The sequence below is a fragment of the Anabrus simplex genome, chromosome 14 (assembly GCF_040414725.1).
Source record: "Anabrus simplex isolate iqAnaSimp1 chromosome 14, ASM4041472v1, whole genome shotgun sequence".
NCBI lineage: Eukaryota > Metazoa > Arthropoda > Insecta > Orthoptera > Tettigoniidae > Anabrus > Anabrus simplex.
In genome coordinates, this window is record NC_090278.1 from 51,303,221 (window position 1) to 51,318,701 (window position 15,481).

Genomic DNA, 15,481 nt, shown 5'->3' on the forward strand with positions numbered 1-15,481 from the left:
AGACTCCTTCAGATTTTCATTCCACATGTCCAGTCTCCTTTGTACTTCCTTTTCTCACTTTCCCCAAATCACCATATCTGCAAATACCAAAGCCTTCACTTCATCACTACTGATACTCTGTTTTACACGTTTCATGATTTCATCCATCAATATAATAAACAATAATGGCGACAGTGTACTTCCTTGCTTCAGACCCTTTTTTGGTATAAAATGTTTCAATTACCACTCCCCACTTGTACACTGCTTTTACTCTCATGATACATTTTTATCTTGTTAATTATTGATTTTGGTACATTCCTTTTCCGTAGGCATTCCCATACATGTTTACTCTTAACTGTACCATAAGCTTTTTCCAAATCCAAAAATACAAAGATTATTTCCTTGTGTTGAAATATAAAAGGATAATAGTGTGAGATGGTCACGGAATGGGAGGGGGCGGCATAACCGGTGTAGATACGTCATGAAAGTAAGACACTTCACACCTAGCGTGGAATGAATGAGCGTACCACTTACTATAGACCAACAGTAAAGCATTCTTAAATTCAAACTCTCATTATTGGAGAAGTCTTCCTTGTGAATGGAGATTTTCTACTGAAGATGCAGAGCAAAGTTCTCTGCAAAACATAAAGAATTTCACCTTGTTGTCTTGACATGGTGTAAGCCCAAAGACCTACAGGGTATATTAGTAGGATGTCCCACGTTTTAATTCATCTAGTCTTTGACTGAATAAGAGAACATAGATGTACCCAAGAACTTTCAAACGAAAGGCAAAGGAAAATCTATGGAACAGATACTTCATAGGTGAAATATAAATATGTAATGTTAAAAAAAAAAAACACTCACCCTGCTTTGTCAATCCTGTTGCATTGTTACTCACTTGTAGTACTAAGTATTTTAAGTATCTTAGTATAATTAAGGAACTATAGAATGGTATTTTTATTTTTTACAATATCTGTACTGATGTCTACTTTTACTGTTTAAGTCACCTGATTATATCATTGTAAGTATTCAGAGTTTGTAGATCCGCCATTGAATATATTATTCATTGTACAATTCCTCTGTATGAGCCTTTGGCTCGTTGGAATTAATTATTGAAATAAATATCATCATCATCTCTGGGAGAAATAATGATACAGTACTTAAGACGTGTTGGAAGTGCCCCACAACCTTCTCCTGGAGACACATTCTTGCCGGTTCAATTTTCATATACACATCTGAGCTTGTCGATGTCGATATTCATTATTTCGGCTGTGATGTTTCTCCGGAGATCTTGGATGGTTTGTGATTTGTTTCTATACAATCTTTCCTTGAGATGGCCCCACAGAAAATAATCTGCTGACATCAAGTCTTGTGATCTTGGAGGCCACAAGTCTTTAGAGATGACATGGAAAGAAGCTGCTGATGTGTGCCATGGATTCATCGGAATTGTAGCATGTAGCACCATCCTGTTGGAAATATCCCTGCGCAAGTTCGATGTCATCTAGCTGCTCCATGAATTCAAAGAAAATTGGTCCAATGTTCCTGTGACTGGATATTGCACACCACATACCAACTTTTCCTGGATGAAGTGATGTCTCGTGGAACACATGAGAAATTTCTGATACGTTTTGAGCATTTATCTATCCTGAGAGATGAAACCATGCTTCATCAGTAAACCATGTCTGTTTCTTTGCACAAAGTTGAGGAACCAATTATAGTATCACACACACTTCCTTTCAACGGGTTCTTTCAGCTCCTGTACTGCTGTCACTTTGTATGGGTAGAGTTTTGCATGTTTTGCTGCTCTTTGGCACATTGTTACGGAGTAGCCAGTTTCTTGTGACAAATGGCATAAAGACTATTGTAGGGAGCGAAGCAATTGCTCACAAAAATCTATTGAGCGCTGTGGCACTACTGATGGCAGATGATGCTTCATTTTTTTTTTTCACTAACTAACTGGTTCATTCCAGCTTCTCCACCAACTTTAGAATTATCTCATGTTCAGGAACATCTTGAACACCGTACTCACGTCGGTAAGCTCTTTGTGTGGTGGTAACTGAATTGGAGAGCCAATAATTCTTCACAATAAATACAAGCTGTTGAATTCTGTACTCAATTTTAAAGCTTTATATAACAACATCAACAATAACAATACCCCTGTTTGTCACTCTGTTGCATCCTTACATCTACCCATGTTGACGTATACTATCTGCTTGAAAAATCAATATCTCCCTGATCACTAACCACTGCCTTATGCTCACGTGCGGTCGAGCACGGGACTCATTCACTGCGCCATCTGTACAGGCTTAACGATCTGCCCCACCAGCTAGGTAACCCGTGCCAACCCAACTGATCGGCAGCAAAACAGCACCACCCAAGGAAAAGGTCCAGTCCAAAAGAAACAAACAGGAAGCGTCACAATTCACTACACACCCAGAAACAAAATGGAAAATACAGAAACAGGAAAAAACTTGCCTCCAGGTGGTAGAAAACAACAAACCGGTGGATCAAGCAACCAACTGTCAGTGTGTCAAATAATTATAGAGCAGAAAACAAGACAAATCATTCCTTTTTAAAGAAAAATGTAATTCATAAAACTCAAAGAGAAATTAACAGAACAAATTACAGGTCATCCTCGCAGTTTGTATAACCAAGACAAAATATAGGTACCTGAGCTAAATAAAATCAGTTTGAAATAGAACCAGAATAAAGAGGTCATTAAAACAACATCAAATTAGATTAAAGTAACCTGGCCTCACTAAATCCACAGGAAAACTCCAATTAAATTCAAGTTGAACACCAAAGGTAAATTAAGGGAAAATTTTTTAAAAACAGCCGGTCGGTAAGAAGTTAATAAAAGGAAATAAAATGCTACCTTCAAGTTGAACAGAAAACCTTAAATAAACGAGATTAATTTAGAAACCGCCGGTCAGCAAGAAATGATTTAAAAGAAAGAAATGTTACAATCATATCTTTAGGTTACCTTCGCAACAAACTTAAAATCTTTTCTCAACGGAGGAAATAATTCATGATTTAGGTTAATGACACTTGGTAAGAAATAGAATATACCAACGTTCACAACTTCTCCCGTACACTTTTGAGAGAAGGATACTCTTTCCAATTTACATCTATTATAGGGTAATGAAAATACAGTGGGAGGTCCAGAACAGGATTTCAAGTGCTGCTAGTTAAAATACTCAAAGGGAAAAGAAAACCAGCACAACAAAACCCGAAAGGAAAGGGAATGAGTGTAAATGAGGGCCAAAAAACAATCGCACCCAACACGATTTCATAAAATTACAGAACAATTTTACGACAGGGCAGTCTCCCATGTAAAAATCATCACAACCATCACTTCTTTCAAAAAACAAATCATATCACCAAGGCAACCAATCTTAATTGTTAAACCAGGGGAGAAACAATCCAGTTGGTGGACCAACAATGGTAGGAAAAATGGAGGAAAGAAAGCAACAAACCAGCCCCAGAACACGCAAAAACCAAAAGAGAAAATTATGAAATAAATTAAACGCATAAGAAAGAATTTAGAATGGGCATCGCACAAATAATCCTTACTGGAACTCCCATGTTAAACCAAAGATTATTTCAAAACAGCAGTAACATCATTACCTGATGATCTTTCTTCTTCTTTTCCTGCCGCTTTTCCCACACCTGTGGGGTCGCGGGTGCGAACTGCGTCGCACATGTGGATTTGGCCCTGTTTTACGGCCGGATGCCCTTCCTGACGCCAACCCTCTATGGAGGGATGTAAGCACTATTGCGTGTTTCTGTGGTGGTTGGTAGTGTAGTGTGTTGTCTGAATATGATGAGGAGAGTGTTGGGACGGACATATACACCCAGTCCCCGAGCCAGAAGAATTAATCGTAAGCGATTAAAATCCCCGACCCGGCCGGGAATCGAACCCGGGACCCTCTGAACCGAAGGCCAGTACACTGACCATTCAGCCAACGAGTCGGACACCTGATGATGATGATGATGATGATGATGATAATAATAAAAATTTTCCATTTTTTTCTTTTCTTTACAATTTCGCCTAGTAACATTGAAATTCCATATCGTGAAAGAATACACACTAGGTGCATAAATAAACCAAACTAATACATTTTCAACCCGTTTTTGTTTGTTTAACCTTCTTGGAGCCAGGAGCCGATCTGATCGGCCGCTCACTAGCAGCTGGAAGAGGCCAGAGCTCCGCCTGCACTCTACTACTGTAAAGTGCCAGGCCGTTTTTAGTGGAATTACGTGCATTTTAACATTCGCGTATATCTACCGGTGTATGTCAAATACCGGCAAGAAATTTTCTATACGTCGACTGCATAAAATAAACAACTGATTTAGAGTGATATAAATAATTAAAAAGTATTATTGTTGATATTATGGTTGTCGAAAACGTTTACTTTTAGGAAGAGAAAAACATTTTTGCACTTTCTTTCTCAATATCTACTTTGGAAATATCATCTACGATACAAAAGAATATACGTCTAAATGCAGAATTTATTTCTAAATATAATTCTATAAAATAATTATTTTGTACGTGAAAAATAAAAATATAAAAAATTAAAATTCAAACGTATGTCCCTAATGAAAATAAGACAATTTTACTCACCGATAAAATTCATGTATATATCGATGTATGGCAAACACTGAAGATAAATTTTATATATGTGGTGTAGATTGTATAAAAATAGTTCTGAGTTATTAAAAAGTAAAAAATAATAGTTGAGATTATAGTTTTTATTTTATCGGAAATCCCCTTTTCTAGTTTTCTGTTTCAGTATCTATTTTTAAAAACATCTTACAATACAATACAATATGCGTAATTAAAACATCTATGGCACTAAAGCCCTGATGGGCCTTGGTCTACTAAGCGAGCGCTGCTCAGTCCGAAGACCTGCAGTTTACGAGGTGACGCATGGTCAGTGGGACGAATTCTCTCGTTCATTATTCATGGTTTTCTAGACCAAGGTAGCTCTCTTAGCCTAAGATCTCTCCTCGATTGTCATCACTTAGGGTTACTTAGTTTGTGTGGACCACAAACCAACACTCAGACCCAGGTAAAAATCGCTCACCTGTCCGGGAATCGAACCCATGACCTCCGAGTGAGAGGCAGGCACAGTACACTTGACCCGTGGGGACCGGCATTTACGTAATGATACAGAATTAGTTTATGAACAGAATAATTGCTCTGAACGAGAAAAAGAAAAACAAAAAATGCAAACACAAATTTACTATGTCACTAGTAAAAAAGAACGAAAATGACAAAATAAATTTACTTACCGAACATTTTTGAGAAGAAGACCCGTCACCGCTATATAATGTTGTTCAAAGTTTGAGACCACTGTTGAAGCACTTAAGGTTATTTACACTAACACTAATCACTTATCACTAACACTAATCACTTATCACTAACACTAATAGGAACAATAAAAAGCGTAACGCAACGTCATATAAAATCTCTATTTTTTGTTCAAGTAGAACTTCAAATATATTTTGTTTATTTAGGGCACTTATGAAGAGCTGCACATTTAGTATGCAGGCCTTTATCGCACTTGACGCACACAGTTCGCGACCTCTTTCTCCGTTGCGGAGAGCTACATACAACGCACCGTCTTTCTAATGTACCTGACAAAAGTTTTACGCCACACACGGGAATATTCGTGATAATCTTTTGTCTATTCTCAAACCATTCAGTACTCAGAGATTCAATTATACTGGAGTAGAACTGGAGCCTAGTCATTTTCTTTCCGTTACAGTTTTCTAAATACATCAAATAAGCATTTAAGACCATTCTCAAAATTATATTGAATGCAACTTTTTTCCAGAATTTCAAAGTTCTACGTTCATCTAAATAAAAATACACCATCATGTCATTTGTATCAATGCCACCCATATAACGATTATAGTCTAAGATATCCATGAACGAAACAGCAGGCTGAGGAACGTTGTCAGGTTCATTGGGAGAAATTTCCACAAAATGTTCTCCAGAGACATCATCATCATCATCATCATCATCATCGTCATCACTAGTTTCATCAACAACAGTATTCACAGTAGCTTTACTGCCATTAGAAACAAATAAACGCCTCTTCTTTAGCTGTGGTGATCCCGGGGGCGTGTCTGGTATAATTTCATCACTACTCTCTGAACTAAATTCCCTACCGCTATCCGATAAATCATCCACGTTCACTTCGCATTGTTCCAAATATTCCATTAATTTATCGTCATCAATACCTGCTGAAAATATATCACATGATCCACTTGCCATTCTGCTGTCAAGAATACACTCACTGCAAGAAGCAATCTTGTACTGACCGGTTAGCGGTATTTCTAAACACAGGAAACAACTCTTGTGAAAGCTAGAACACCCTCTTAGAAATTCCAAAGCAAGGTCAGGCACATTATACCTTGTAGCCCCTTTACTACAGGTTGTCACAAAAGTATGCACGTCACTATAGACTGCCAAAAAGTATGTATATCACAGAATTTCCAGCCGGCCGATGTAATCGGCTCTGGCAACTTCCGCACGGATATTTAAAGGCCGATCTCATCGGCTCTGGCAATTTAAAGGGCGGACGCTCGCAGTACCGCCTGGCTCCAAGAGAGTTAAAAAAGTTCTTCAAATTTACCTAACAATGGTCCTGATAATTCTACAGCGCACATCACTTATTTTGGTGATTAAAGGGTTTCTTCAAAGAAATCACAGAAGCAGTTCACCGCCGATGAAAATAGCAATGTAAATAATAAAGCTGACTTACAGTTTGGTTGCTCCAGCAGTAGAAGGATTTAACACGGCCAAGCCATGTTTAGCTTACCAGACGAAGATCACATTTGCAGGTAAATAACAAATTTTACACTACGAGGATGAAAGAAGAATCTTCTGAGGGTGTGGAGCACAACTCTGCATTACTTAAAACTATTATCCGAAGTCCATGCCACTACTCCGATACAGAACTTGGAAACAGATACACCGTCTTCTTTCCATGATGGGACCACAGCGAATGCCAGGCTTCGCCTCCCTTGCTCACTGGAGACAGTCTATTCCAAAATGGCCGACACAAAGCGCTGATTGGCCGGAGCAAGAGCAAGCCCGGGAGGGAGCAGATAGTTCTCACACTCCCGAGAGGTGGCAGCAACAATCAGAGCTTACACGCGCTCGCAGAATAAAACATCAAATAATTGTGAGAACACAGTTTAAGCTGTAGACAAATAATGACACTGATTTCTATGCTGTAACAGGCTATCCCAAAGCGTAGATGGAGAGGAGACTAATACGAAACCTCTGTTTCAGATCCATCTGTGCGTTTGCACTAGGGTGACTAATTTTTTGTCTGGTGAGCTTAATCTTATTTTACAGTTGAATTTGTTATTATGAACACTAGAGTTTAGATGTTAATTACAAATGAACCAGCAGGCCTATTCAAAACAAGTTACATCAATATTTTCCTTGTTTAAATTCGCAATAGTGTAAAAACAAATTGTTTTTGAAGTTATTTATTTGTGGTTATAGTAAATATTATCCAGGTTTTTGGAGGCTTCTCTAGGAACTGCTCGCTTAAAAATATATACATGGAAAACTACTTACCTGATGGTAATGAAAGTTTGATACGTTATTGCCATATGTATTCATAGTGTAATACTCAACTTACAATTTTTTTCAACCTCCTCAAAAAACTTTCTTAATTTTTCTACAGCAACTTTTTCTCAGCCCAGGATAAATGTAGAACAAGATACTTGGGCTTGTTTTGAAACACTCGGACGTGGTTATTGGAATCTACAACCACTGTAACCATAATACTGAATTTATGAAGAGTAATAATGATGGGAAGTTGTGTGTGGTGGTCCATGTGACTAACAGCGGACATGGTGGTGAAATCAGGTACAGCATTGCCACGTTCAGTAGTAAACACAGTGTGCAATGAACACAGCTTTTTGTTTACTTTCAACCTTTGATTTTATTTCCTCTTACAAATTCCACTTCCCATCACATTTTTTCATAAGGACTTTGGGTGTTCAGTTGCAGGTTTAAAAATGATTGGATTCCTAATTTAGAAATATCACACTGTACAATTTTTATAAGTGTTATTTACATATCTTTACAATATTTAATTCTGTCAGTCTGTCTGAAATATCACTACATTCTCACGAATCTGATCTGCTGTCATTCATGTTGATTATGACTGGCTAGAAATGAGGGACATCTTCAGACACTCCACCTTTCCCCCATTGGTAGTCTTCTATTTTCTTAGCATGTTTTTTTTTTTCCTCAGAGTTTCAGAAGTGTAGAAATTTACATATCTGTAAAATCCCCATATATTCCAAAAGTTTCACGTGGAGGCTTTTAATTGTGGGGAATGCCTTATTTGTGTACAAATCACGTATATTCGTATTGTAACCAAAGTAAAATAGAATTGGATTCTTGAATGCCCCAGCCTAAAACACAGCTTCTTTCTTGACCGGGATATATTTCTATCATTCTCCTTTGAAGTGACTTCTACTCTCTCTCTTTACTGATCACAGCGATCATCCAAGACAATCTGCCACTTTCTGGTCTACAGGGAACCTGTGTTCCTACTTTTCCCCCTCACTTTGAAGGAAACAAATAGCATTCAGAACCCTTGCAAGTTCACCCTTTGACAACAGTAGTCTCAGAGGCATCTTGAAGTGATGTGGCTAATATCCAGAACATGGGCAGACTGACAATAACATACGAACAAACCAAGGTCAGGGCATTCCATTTCACAGCTGCCCGGGAAGAGTACGCGGCAACCCTGTACCCGATTTCACCACCCAATCTGCTGTTAATTGCACGGTCCAGTGCACTCACAACTTCCCATCAATATTGCTCTTCATAAATTATCACACTGTACGATTACAGTGGGGTAGTTCCTGATAACGATTGAGTACTTGAGAACAAGCCCAAGTTTCCTTTTGTACATTTACCCTGGGCTGAGAAAAATTTTTCTTTAGAAAAATAAGAACTCTCTTTGGGGTGGTTGAAAAAAATTGTAAGTTGACCATTACACCATGAATACTGAGATCAGCCGGCAAGCCACATTCAGAGTTGGGTTCACATTTCTGAGAGGGATATGCTTAGGAGGCATCCTCCACCACAGAATAACAAAGTTTTGAAAGTTTGAATAATATATTAAGCAGATGGTTTTGAAGTTAACCTTGTATCACATACAATGAGTACTGGTGGCTAAAAGTTTTGTTTTTATTTTTCAGGGTATAGAAGGTCCATCTTCAGTGTATGTGAATGTGATTTGTGACCGTAAGAGGACCTCGGATCCGGTATGTATACAGTAGACCTACTTGAGAAGTATAATAAAGTAAGAACTGTCCGGTCAATTATTAATCCATTCTCTTGTCTCCTAGGGATTTGGCATACCTGTTAGTATTAGGGTGACTGATGCTAACGACAATGCACCACAGTTTCTGAATGCACCCTACATTCTCAACATATCAGAGGTGAGTGTTAACATCAAAAGTAAGATTATTCTGTACAGAAACCTTGATTGCTTTCCACATCCTTTCCTTTCGAGGATTTCCCACCACACCTTTTCACTAATAAAACCAGTGGCATATGCTGGGTCCAAGACATGGACTTCCACTAGACTTGCCTGCTGTTTTCTCAAGTCTGCTTCACAAGCTACTGCTGTGGCCTTTGCTACTGTCAATACTCAACATCTGATCAGTGGAGATGGTTAACAAATTGAGGTCCGGATTTTTGGCTAAATGGATGGAGTGCTTGCCTTTGGTCCGATGGCCCTGGTTCAATTTTCAGAATCAACAGCCTCATACTCTTTAATTCCTCTTGTTTGGGGACTGGGTGTTTATGACATCTTTGCTGTTCATTTCATCCTCGTTAGGTCACCACCAAGCTTATACAGATGCAATGCACTATTATTATTATTATTATTATTATTATTATTGATTCGTTATGCCTAACTAAGAAGCGCGTTTAAACTTATTAGCACTAGTTTGGTTTTTCTTCTCTTGTCAATTTCTCTTCATCCTCTCACTGTGTTTAGTCCATCCTCTACTCAGTCGTGTGAGCTTTACAGAAAATTTGTGTTAGTGAATTAAAATTCTGAATTTTATATATGTTTATCTACCATAATATAATCAATGATGGACTCCTGTTGCCCATTCCATCCATATCTTGCGATATTGTGACTTTTCTGTTTGTGATACCAGGTATTACCAATAACTATAGCTGCCTCTGTGGATCAGTGGTAGAGTGTCGGCCTCCGGATCCCAAGATCGCAGGTTCAAACCCGGCAGAGGTACGGTAGTCGGATTTTTGAAGGGCGGAATAAAGTCCATTCGACCCTCCATGTCGTACGATGTCGGCATGTAAAAGATCTCTGGTGACACATTTGGTGTTTACCGGACAAAATTCATTAAAATCTCAGCCACAGACGCCCAAGAGAGATCCGGTTTACTCTGTCTGCCATCTAGTGGGCCTAGAGTAAAACGGAACATCAAAATTGATGAGCAGACAGCCAGATGGCGTCAAATTGAAATGTCTGCACACGGTAGCTGAGGCCATACAATTATTATTATTATTATTATTATTATTACTAATAACTATTCTATTTCTCAGACAGAAATCTAGGAGTCTGGTTCCCTCAGCGTTCCTTGGTCCCCATCCATGTGTGCCCATGATGCTTTCATAACCTTGCTTATCAGACCCTATTTGGGCATTCATATCACCAATAACAATGGTTCCTTCACCTCTAACTTGCTCTTCCAAGGATTCTTCAAATAGGTCTTTCTCTGAACTATCACAACCTACTGAATGATACTAATGTTCTGGGTAGGGTTTAATTTTAGATTGACTTGGATAATCCTGTCAGATTTGAAGTTTATGTCTATTACATGCCGTTTCATTGAATGGTCCGTTATGACACTCACTCCATTCTTAGCTGAACTTCCAACCAATATAGATGGTAACCTTCTCTGAGTTCTTTTTACCATTGTCCACTTGGTTTCACACAGTCCTAGAACATTAATATTCCTCATTTTCATCAAATCAACACTCTTCTATTTTCCCTATTTTCTTTATTACTAATATTATGGATATAATATTGCTGGTTATTACTGACTTATTTAATGCATGCCTCTCCAGTGGTTATTTTCTGACAAAGTGGAAAGATGCACAAGTTGTCCCAGTTCCAAAAAGGTCGCCAGCAAATGTAGCATTTGACTTTCATCCTGTATGCATTTTTTTCAGCACTGTCTAAAGCTGTAGAAAAATTGATATATAGCCAACTTGAACAATACCTGGAAAAATAGTCTCTGCGTGACCCCTTCCAATCTGGTTTCAAGAAAGGACATACCACAGGGACGGCACTACTAAGAATTACAGACGACGTTAGACAAGCTATAGATGAGTGGAAAGTGACTATACTTATTTTACTTGACTTCAGTAGTGCGTTTGACACAGTAAATATTGACATATTATTAGCGAAACTACAAAGATTTAATCTGAGTCCCTCTGCTATTCAGCTCTTTGCTTCCTACCTCACCAATCGGCGACGTGTTTTCATAAATGGCATGACCACGGACCGGAAGACGAAGCAAACAGGTGTCCCTCAGGGATCTGTGCTTGGACCTCTTCTGTTTACTCTATATCAATGACATATCTTCTCAGTTCAGTAAGTATCATTTCTATGCAGATGATCTACAAATATATTATTACTGTAAAGCTGTTGATATTGAGTTTGGAATTCATCAGATGAATTCTATTTTAAATCTGATTAGCTCCTTTTCTAATAAGAACTGTTTATTACCGTAACTAATCCTAAAAAGACACAAGCTATTATAATAGGGCAACAAAGGCAGTTAAATATTCTTAATAATAAGTTATTGCCTTCACTTTTGCTTTGTGGTGTAGCTATACCATTTCAAAAGTTGGTAAAAAACCTTGGGATGATCGTAAGTGACACTAGATTGGAGTGAGCACATAACAAGCATCTGTAGGAAAATTCACTCATCACTTCACCCTCTTAAAACTCACCAATCACTTCTTCCACTAAGCATGAAAATTAAACTTACCCAGACCCTCATATTTCCCATACTTAATTATTGTGATATTGTATTTATGGATGCCACCATGGAACAAACATTAAATTTACAGAGGGCAATGAACTTACGCAATAGGTTTATATTTTCAATTAAATTTTCAACTCATGTCTCCCCTATTATGAAATTATGAGATTCTGGTTAAAAATCAATAAACTACATCTTCACATTGCAATTCTCGTTTTTCGTCTGTTGAATCTAAACCCCAGTATTTATCCTCAAAGTTTAATTTATTCTCCTCCTCTCATGAACATAATACACGATCGACTTCTACACTCTCAATTCCTGTGCATCGCTCATCTTCATTTAACCGCTCCTTACAGGTGTCTGGTGCAAGGCTATGGAATTCCCTTCCAGTCAGTGTTAGAAATTGCACTTCTGTAGCTTCTTTAAAGCGGTCTTTCTGAGATCACCTATTAAATGTATAACCAGCTTGTATTAATGGCAGTATGAATGGAAGAATGAATGAGGTTAGGATTTATATTTTGTTATATTATTTCATTATTCTGTTTTATGAAGTTTATTATAGATAATAAGTGGTTAAGTGTAAGAGAGGGCTGTGAGCCTTAACTTTGCCATAAATGAAGGCAATAAATAAATAAATAAATAAAGTAATGACATTCAGAGTTGCTACTCTGATTGTGGTCGTTATCTTGTAGATTTTAGTTCTCCTGCTGGATCTTGATGGAGTATTGAGCGTTGGGCTGTCATTAATATCAATACCAGGAGAACTTGCATCTTTATTGGGTTTGTTTAACAATCCAAGGCTACTTCTGGTTTTGAAAGCAATTAAAATTTCTCTCTTCCACCGACTTGCTAGGCCTAACGTTTCGGAGGATTTTCAGTCAGGGGTTGTCTCCCTTAGCCTTTGGCTGTCCCCTGCCTCACTGCAAGGCAACAGCTTATGAGTTTGTGTCATTTCCTACACAACGGTCTCATCTAACCTCCTAAGGGAAAACTCCAACCGTAGCTGTTGGTTTTCCCGTAGTTTGTCGGGTTTGGTATCGGCTGCCCAGCTCTCAGCCAGACAGTTGCAGGTAGTACGGTCTACTGTCACATACAGTAGCAGAGTCTTTCCTGACCTGACCTAGGGTGATGCCTGAATATAGAAACCCCACTTTCCAGGGTGCGATCCACGTACTGGGAGGTGGGGAGGAGAACTCGGACCATAAAGGTTGGGCCCGAGTTGTTCTTAATCTGGAAGGCCTTCCTTACCGGAATGCCCTCCATATTTAATTATTGGATTATAGTATCCTCAGAAATGTCAGGGTCTACCCCACGGATAATGCAACTAAACAGGCTGTGTCGTGGTGGTGGGGTTTTAAAGTGGGAAGCTGAGCCGAATTGGGAAGCAACGCCCTGACCGAGTTGGTAAGTCGACGGGCCACGTCCTCACCATCAATTTTAGTAATTACCCCATTATTAGTGGGGCAAATATCTGCGATGTCTTCCTGCCTGAAGTTGAATTGTAATCGTTTTGTGAAAATGGTCCTGCCGTTGCGATATTCGGGGGCTGGTTGGAGGAGTAGGAAAGAATGGGTTCCCAGAGGGGCTTTCTGGAGGGTTCTGGGGTTGGAAATGGGTCTTCAGGCTCCTGAGAGGTGGGGGAGAGGGAATTCAATGGTGGAGGAGGTATTAGGTGTGGGGGGGAGGGGTTTGTTGGGTTGGGTTTGTTGGTCCAGCAAAGGCAGGTGTCTGTCGGTTGCTGGAATCTTCATTCTGTGAATATTATTCTCTGCCAGGTTGGTGATGGGTCGGTTAGGTACCACTCGAGAGGAATCGTGGGTTACTGGCAGCTGATGGGAGGTTCATGAGGTTTGTGTGGGGTCGGTGCTGGTTCACATCACTGAGCAGGAGTGAATATGTAGTATGTATTGGCCAGGATTGCTGAGGTGGTTGTGGTGGTAGTGGTGGAGCTGGCAGTGGCAACGCTTATGGAGTACATTGTGGTCCAGGTGAACACATCACTGTTTTAGGCACTAGCATTTTACTACAGTAATGGAGCCTTATATCCACCAATGTTCACTAATAACTTATGAAGGTGTATAAGGTTTGGTACCCTTCAGAATCCAGGAGTCAGCCCAAGTGGTATACACAGATAGAAAAACAGTCCACGAGTGAAACCCCACGCGGAGCACTTAATCCACCTATCTGACCACTTTTTCAAGCAACCTTCAATTACGGTGTAGGGATCCCGTTGAACATAACAAAACAAATCAGCATTACTCATCGGTCGATGAAGTTCCTCTACAGACCAGCAGACGGAGGTGGACAAATGACAAGCAGGTCGTGCTGCCCAGTAATTGTGATCACATCATGTTTATTAGTGATGGGTGGTGTTTCACGAACTGTGATTTTTCACTGATATCAACAAATTATGAGTAACAACTATTACTTTCTATGCTATCACTGTGATTAACCGTGATTTCAAGAATTCACTTCATGTGCTCATTGTGCGCCCTCTTAACCCCATATACCGAACTAGTGAATGTTGCTACATAAAGCGTGTCTGTGATCGATGCTGTGATCAGTCGTGATATCACGACGTGCTGCCGCAACGGTATCCATGCGAAGCAATGCATTCAATGAAGGAGCGTCGCCATGATCACCAACCGTATGGACATTTGTAGATTTCATTATTTCACGGACGTGAATATATTGTCAGTATATAAGGTATTTATAGAAATTGAACACATTCCTCCTGAATGTAATAACTGAAACCCTGGTAATCCTCGGCATCGGTTGCAATATTAGTTTTAGGACAATGTCAAGTTGACTCGCAGTGTGGTATTATTTTTAAGTGCGTGTTCAAATTGCATTGTGGTACATGGGACTTGTCTAGAATAGTAACAAACATATATTTCTCCTGTATTTTGGAAGGCCCAGGGGGTATTTCCCTTTCTTACCTCTCATATTGTCACTTCACCAGTGGCGGTTCGTGACATTTTACTTTGGCAGGGTTGTGCTATCATCTCTTTCCCCTCCCCAATCGGTCGAGTTTTCACTGACCAGCACCATGATACTTTTAGATTAATAATAATAATAATAATAATAATAATAATAATAATAATAATAATAATAATCCGATCGCACTACCTGAACAGAAATCTGCTTGCATTACAACATTAATTAATGAATTAACTACACTACAATGGCATACATGCACACACACTAATAGGCTAACACCTAATGCAATCCCGACTATTATGGAACTGCACTGCTTCACAGATCACAATCACAAGTGATAATAACAACATTCATGAAAACAGAGTACTCCTGAATTTCTCTCCCCTTGCTCAAATTTCAAAGCATGACTATGTATTTAGCAATTTTATCACACTACAAATTGTGCCGTAACGTTATGGTTACATTATGAAACTTTATTTTAGCTTCTTTA

General features: G+C 39.0%; 1 protein-coding gene across 5 annotated transcripts in view; it reads left to right on the forward strand.

Moving 5' to 3' along the window:
• Positions 1-15,481, forward strand: part of Cad96Cb (protocadherin Fat 4-like Cad96Ca) — a 328,400-nt gene that overhangs the window by 183,141 nt on the left and 129,778 nt on the right. For all 5 annotated transcript variants that reach the window (XM_067158408.2, XM_068230420.1, XM_067158409.2 and 2 more), the window contains 2 exons: positions 9,223-9,288; positions 9,373-9,465. In XM_067158408.2, coding sequence (XP_067014509.2) covers positions 9,223-9,288; positions 9,373-9,465 — 159 coding nt within the window. The remainder of the gene's footprint in view (positions 1-9,222; positions 9,289-9,372; positions 9,466-15,481) is intronic.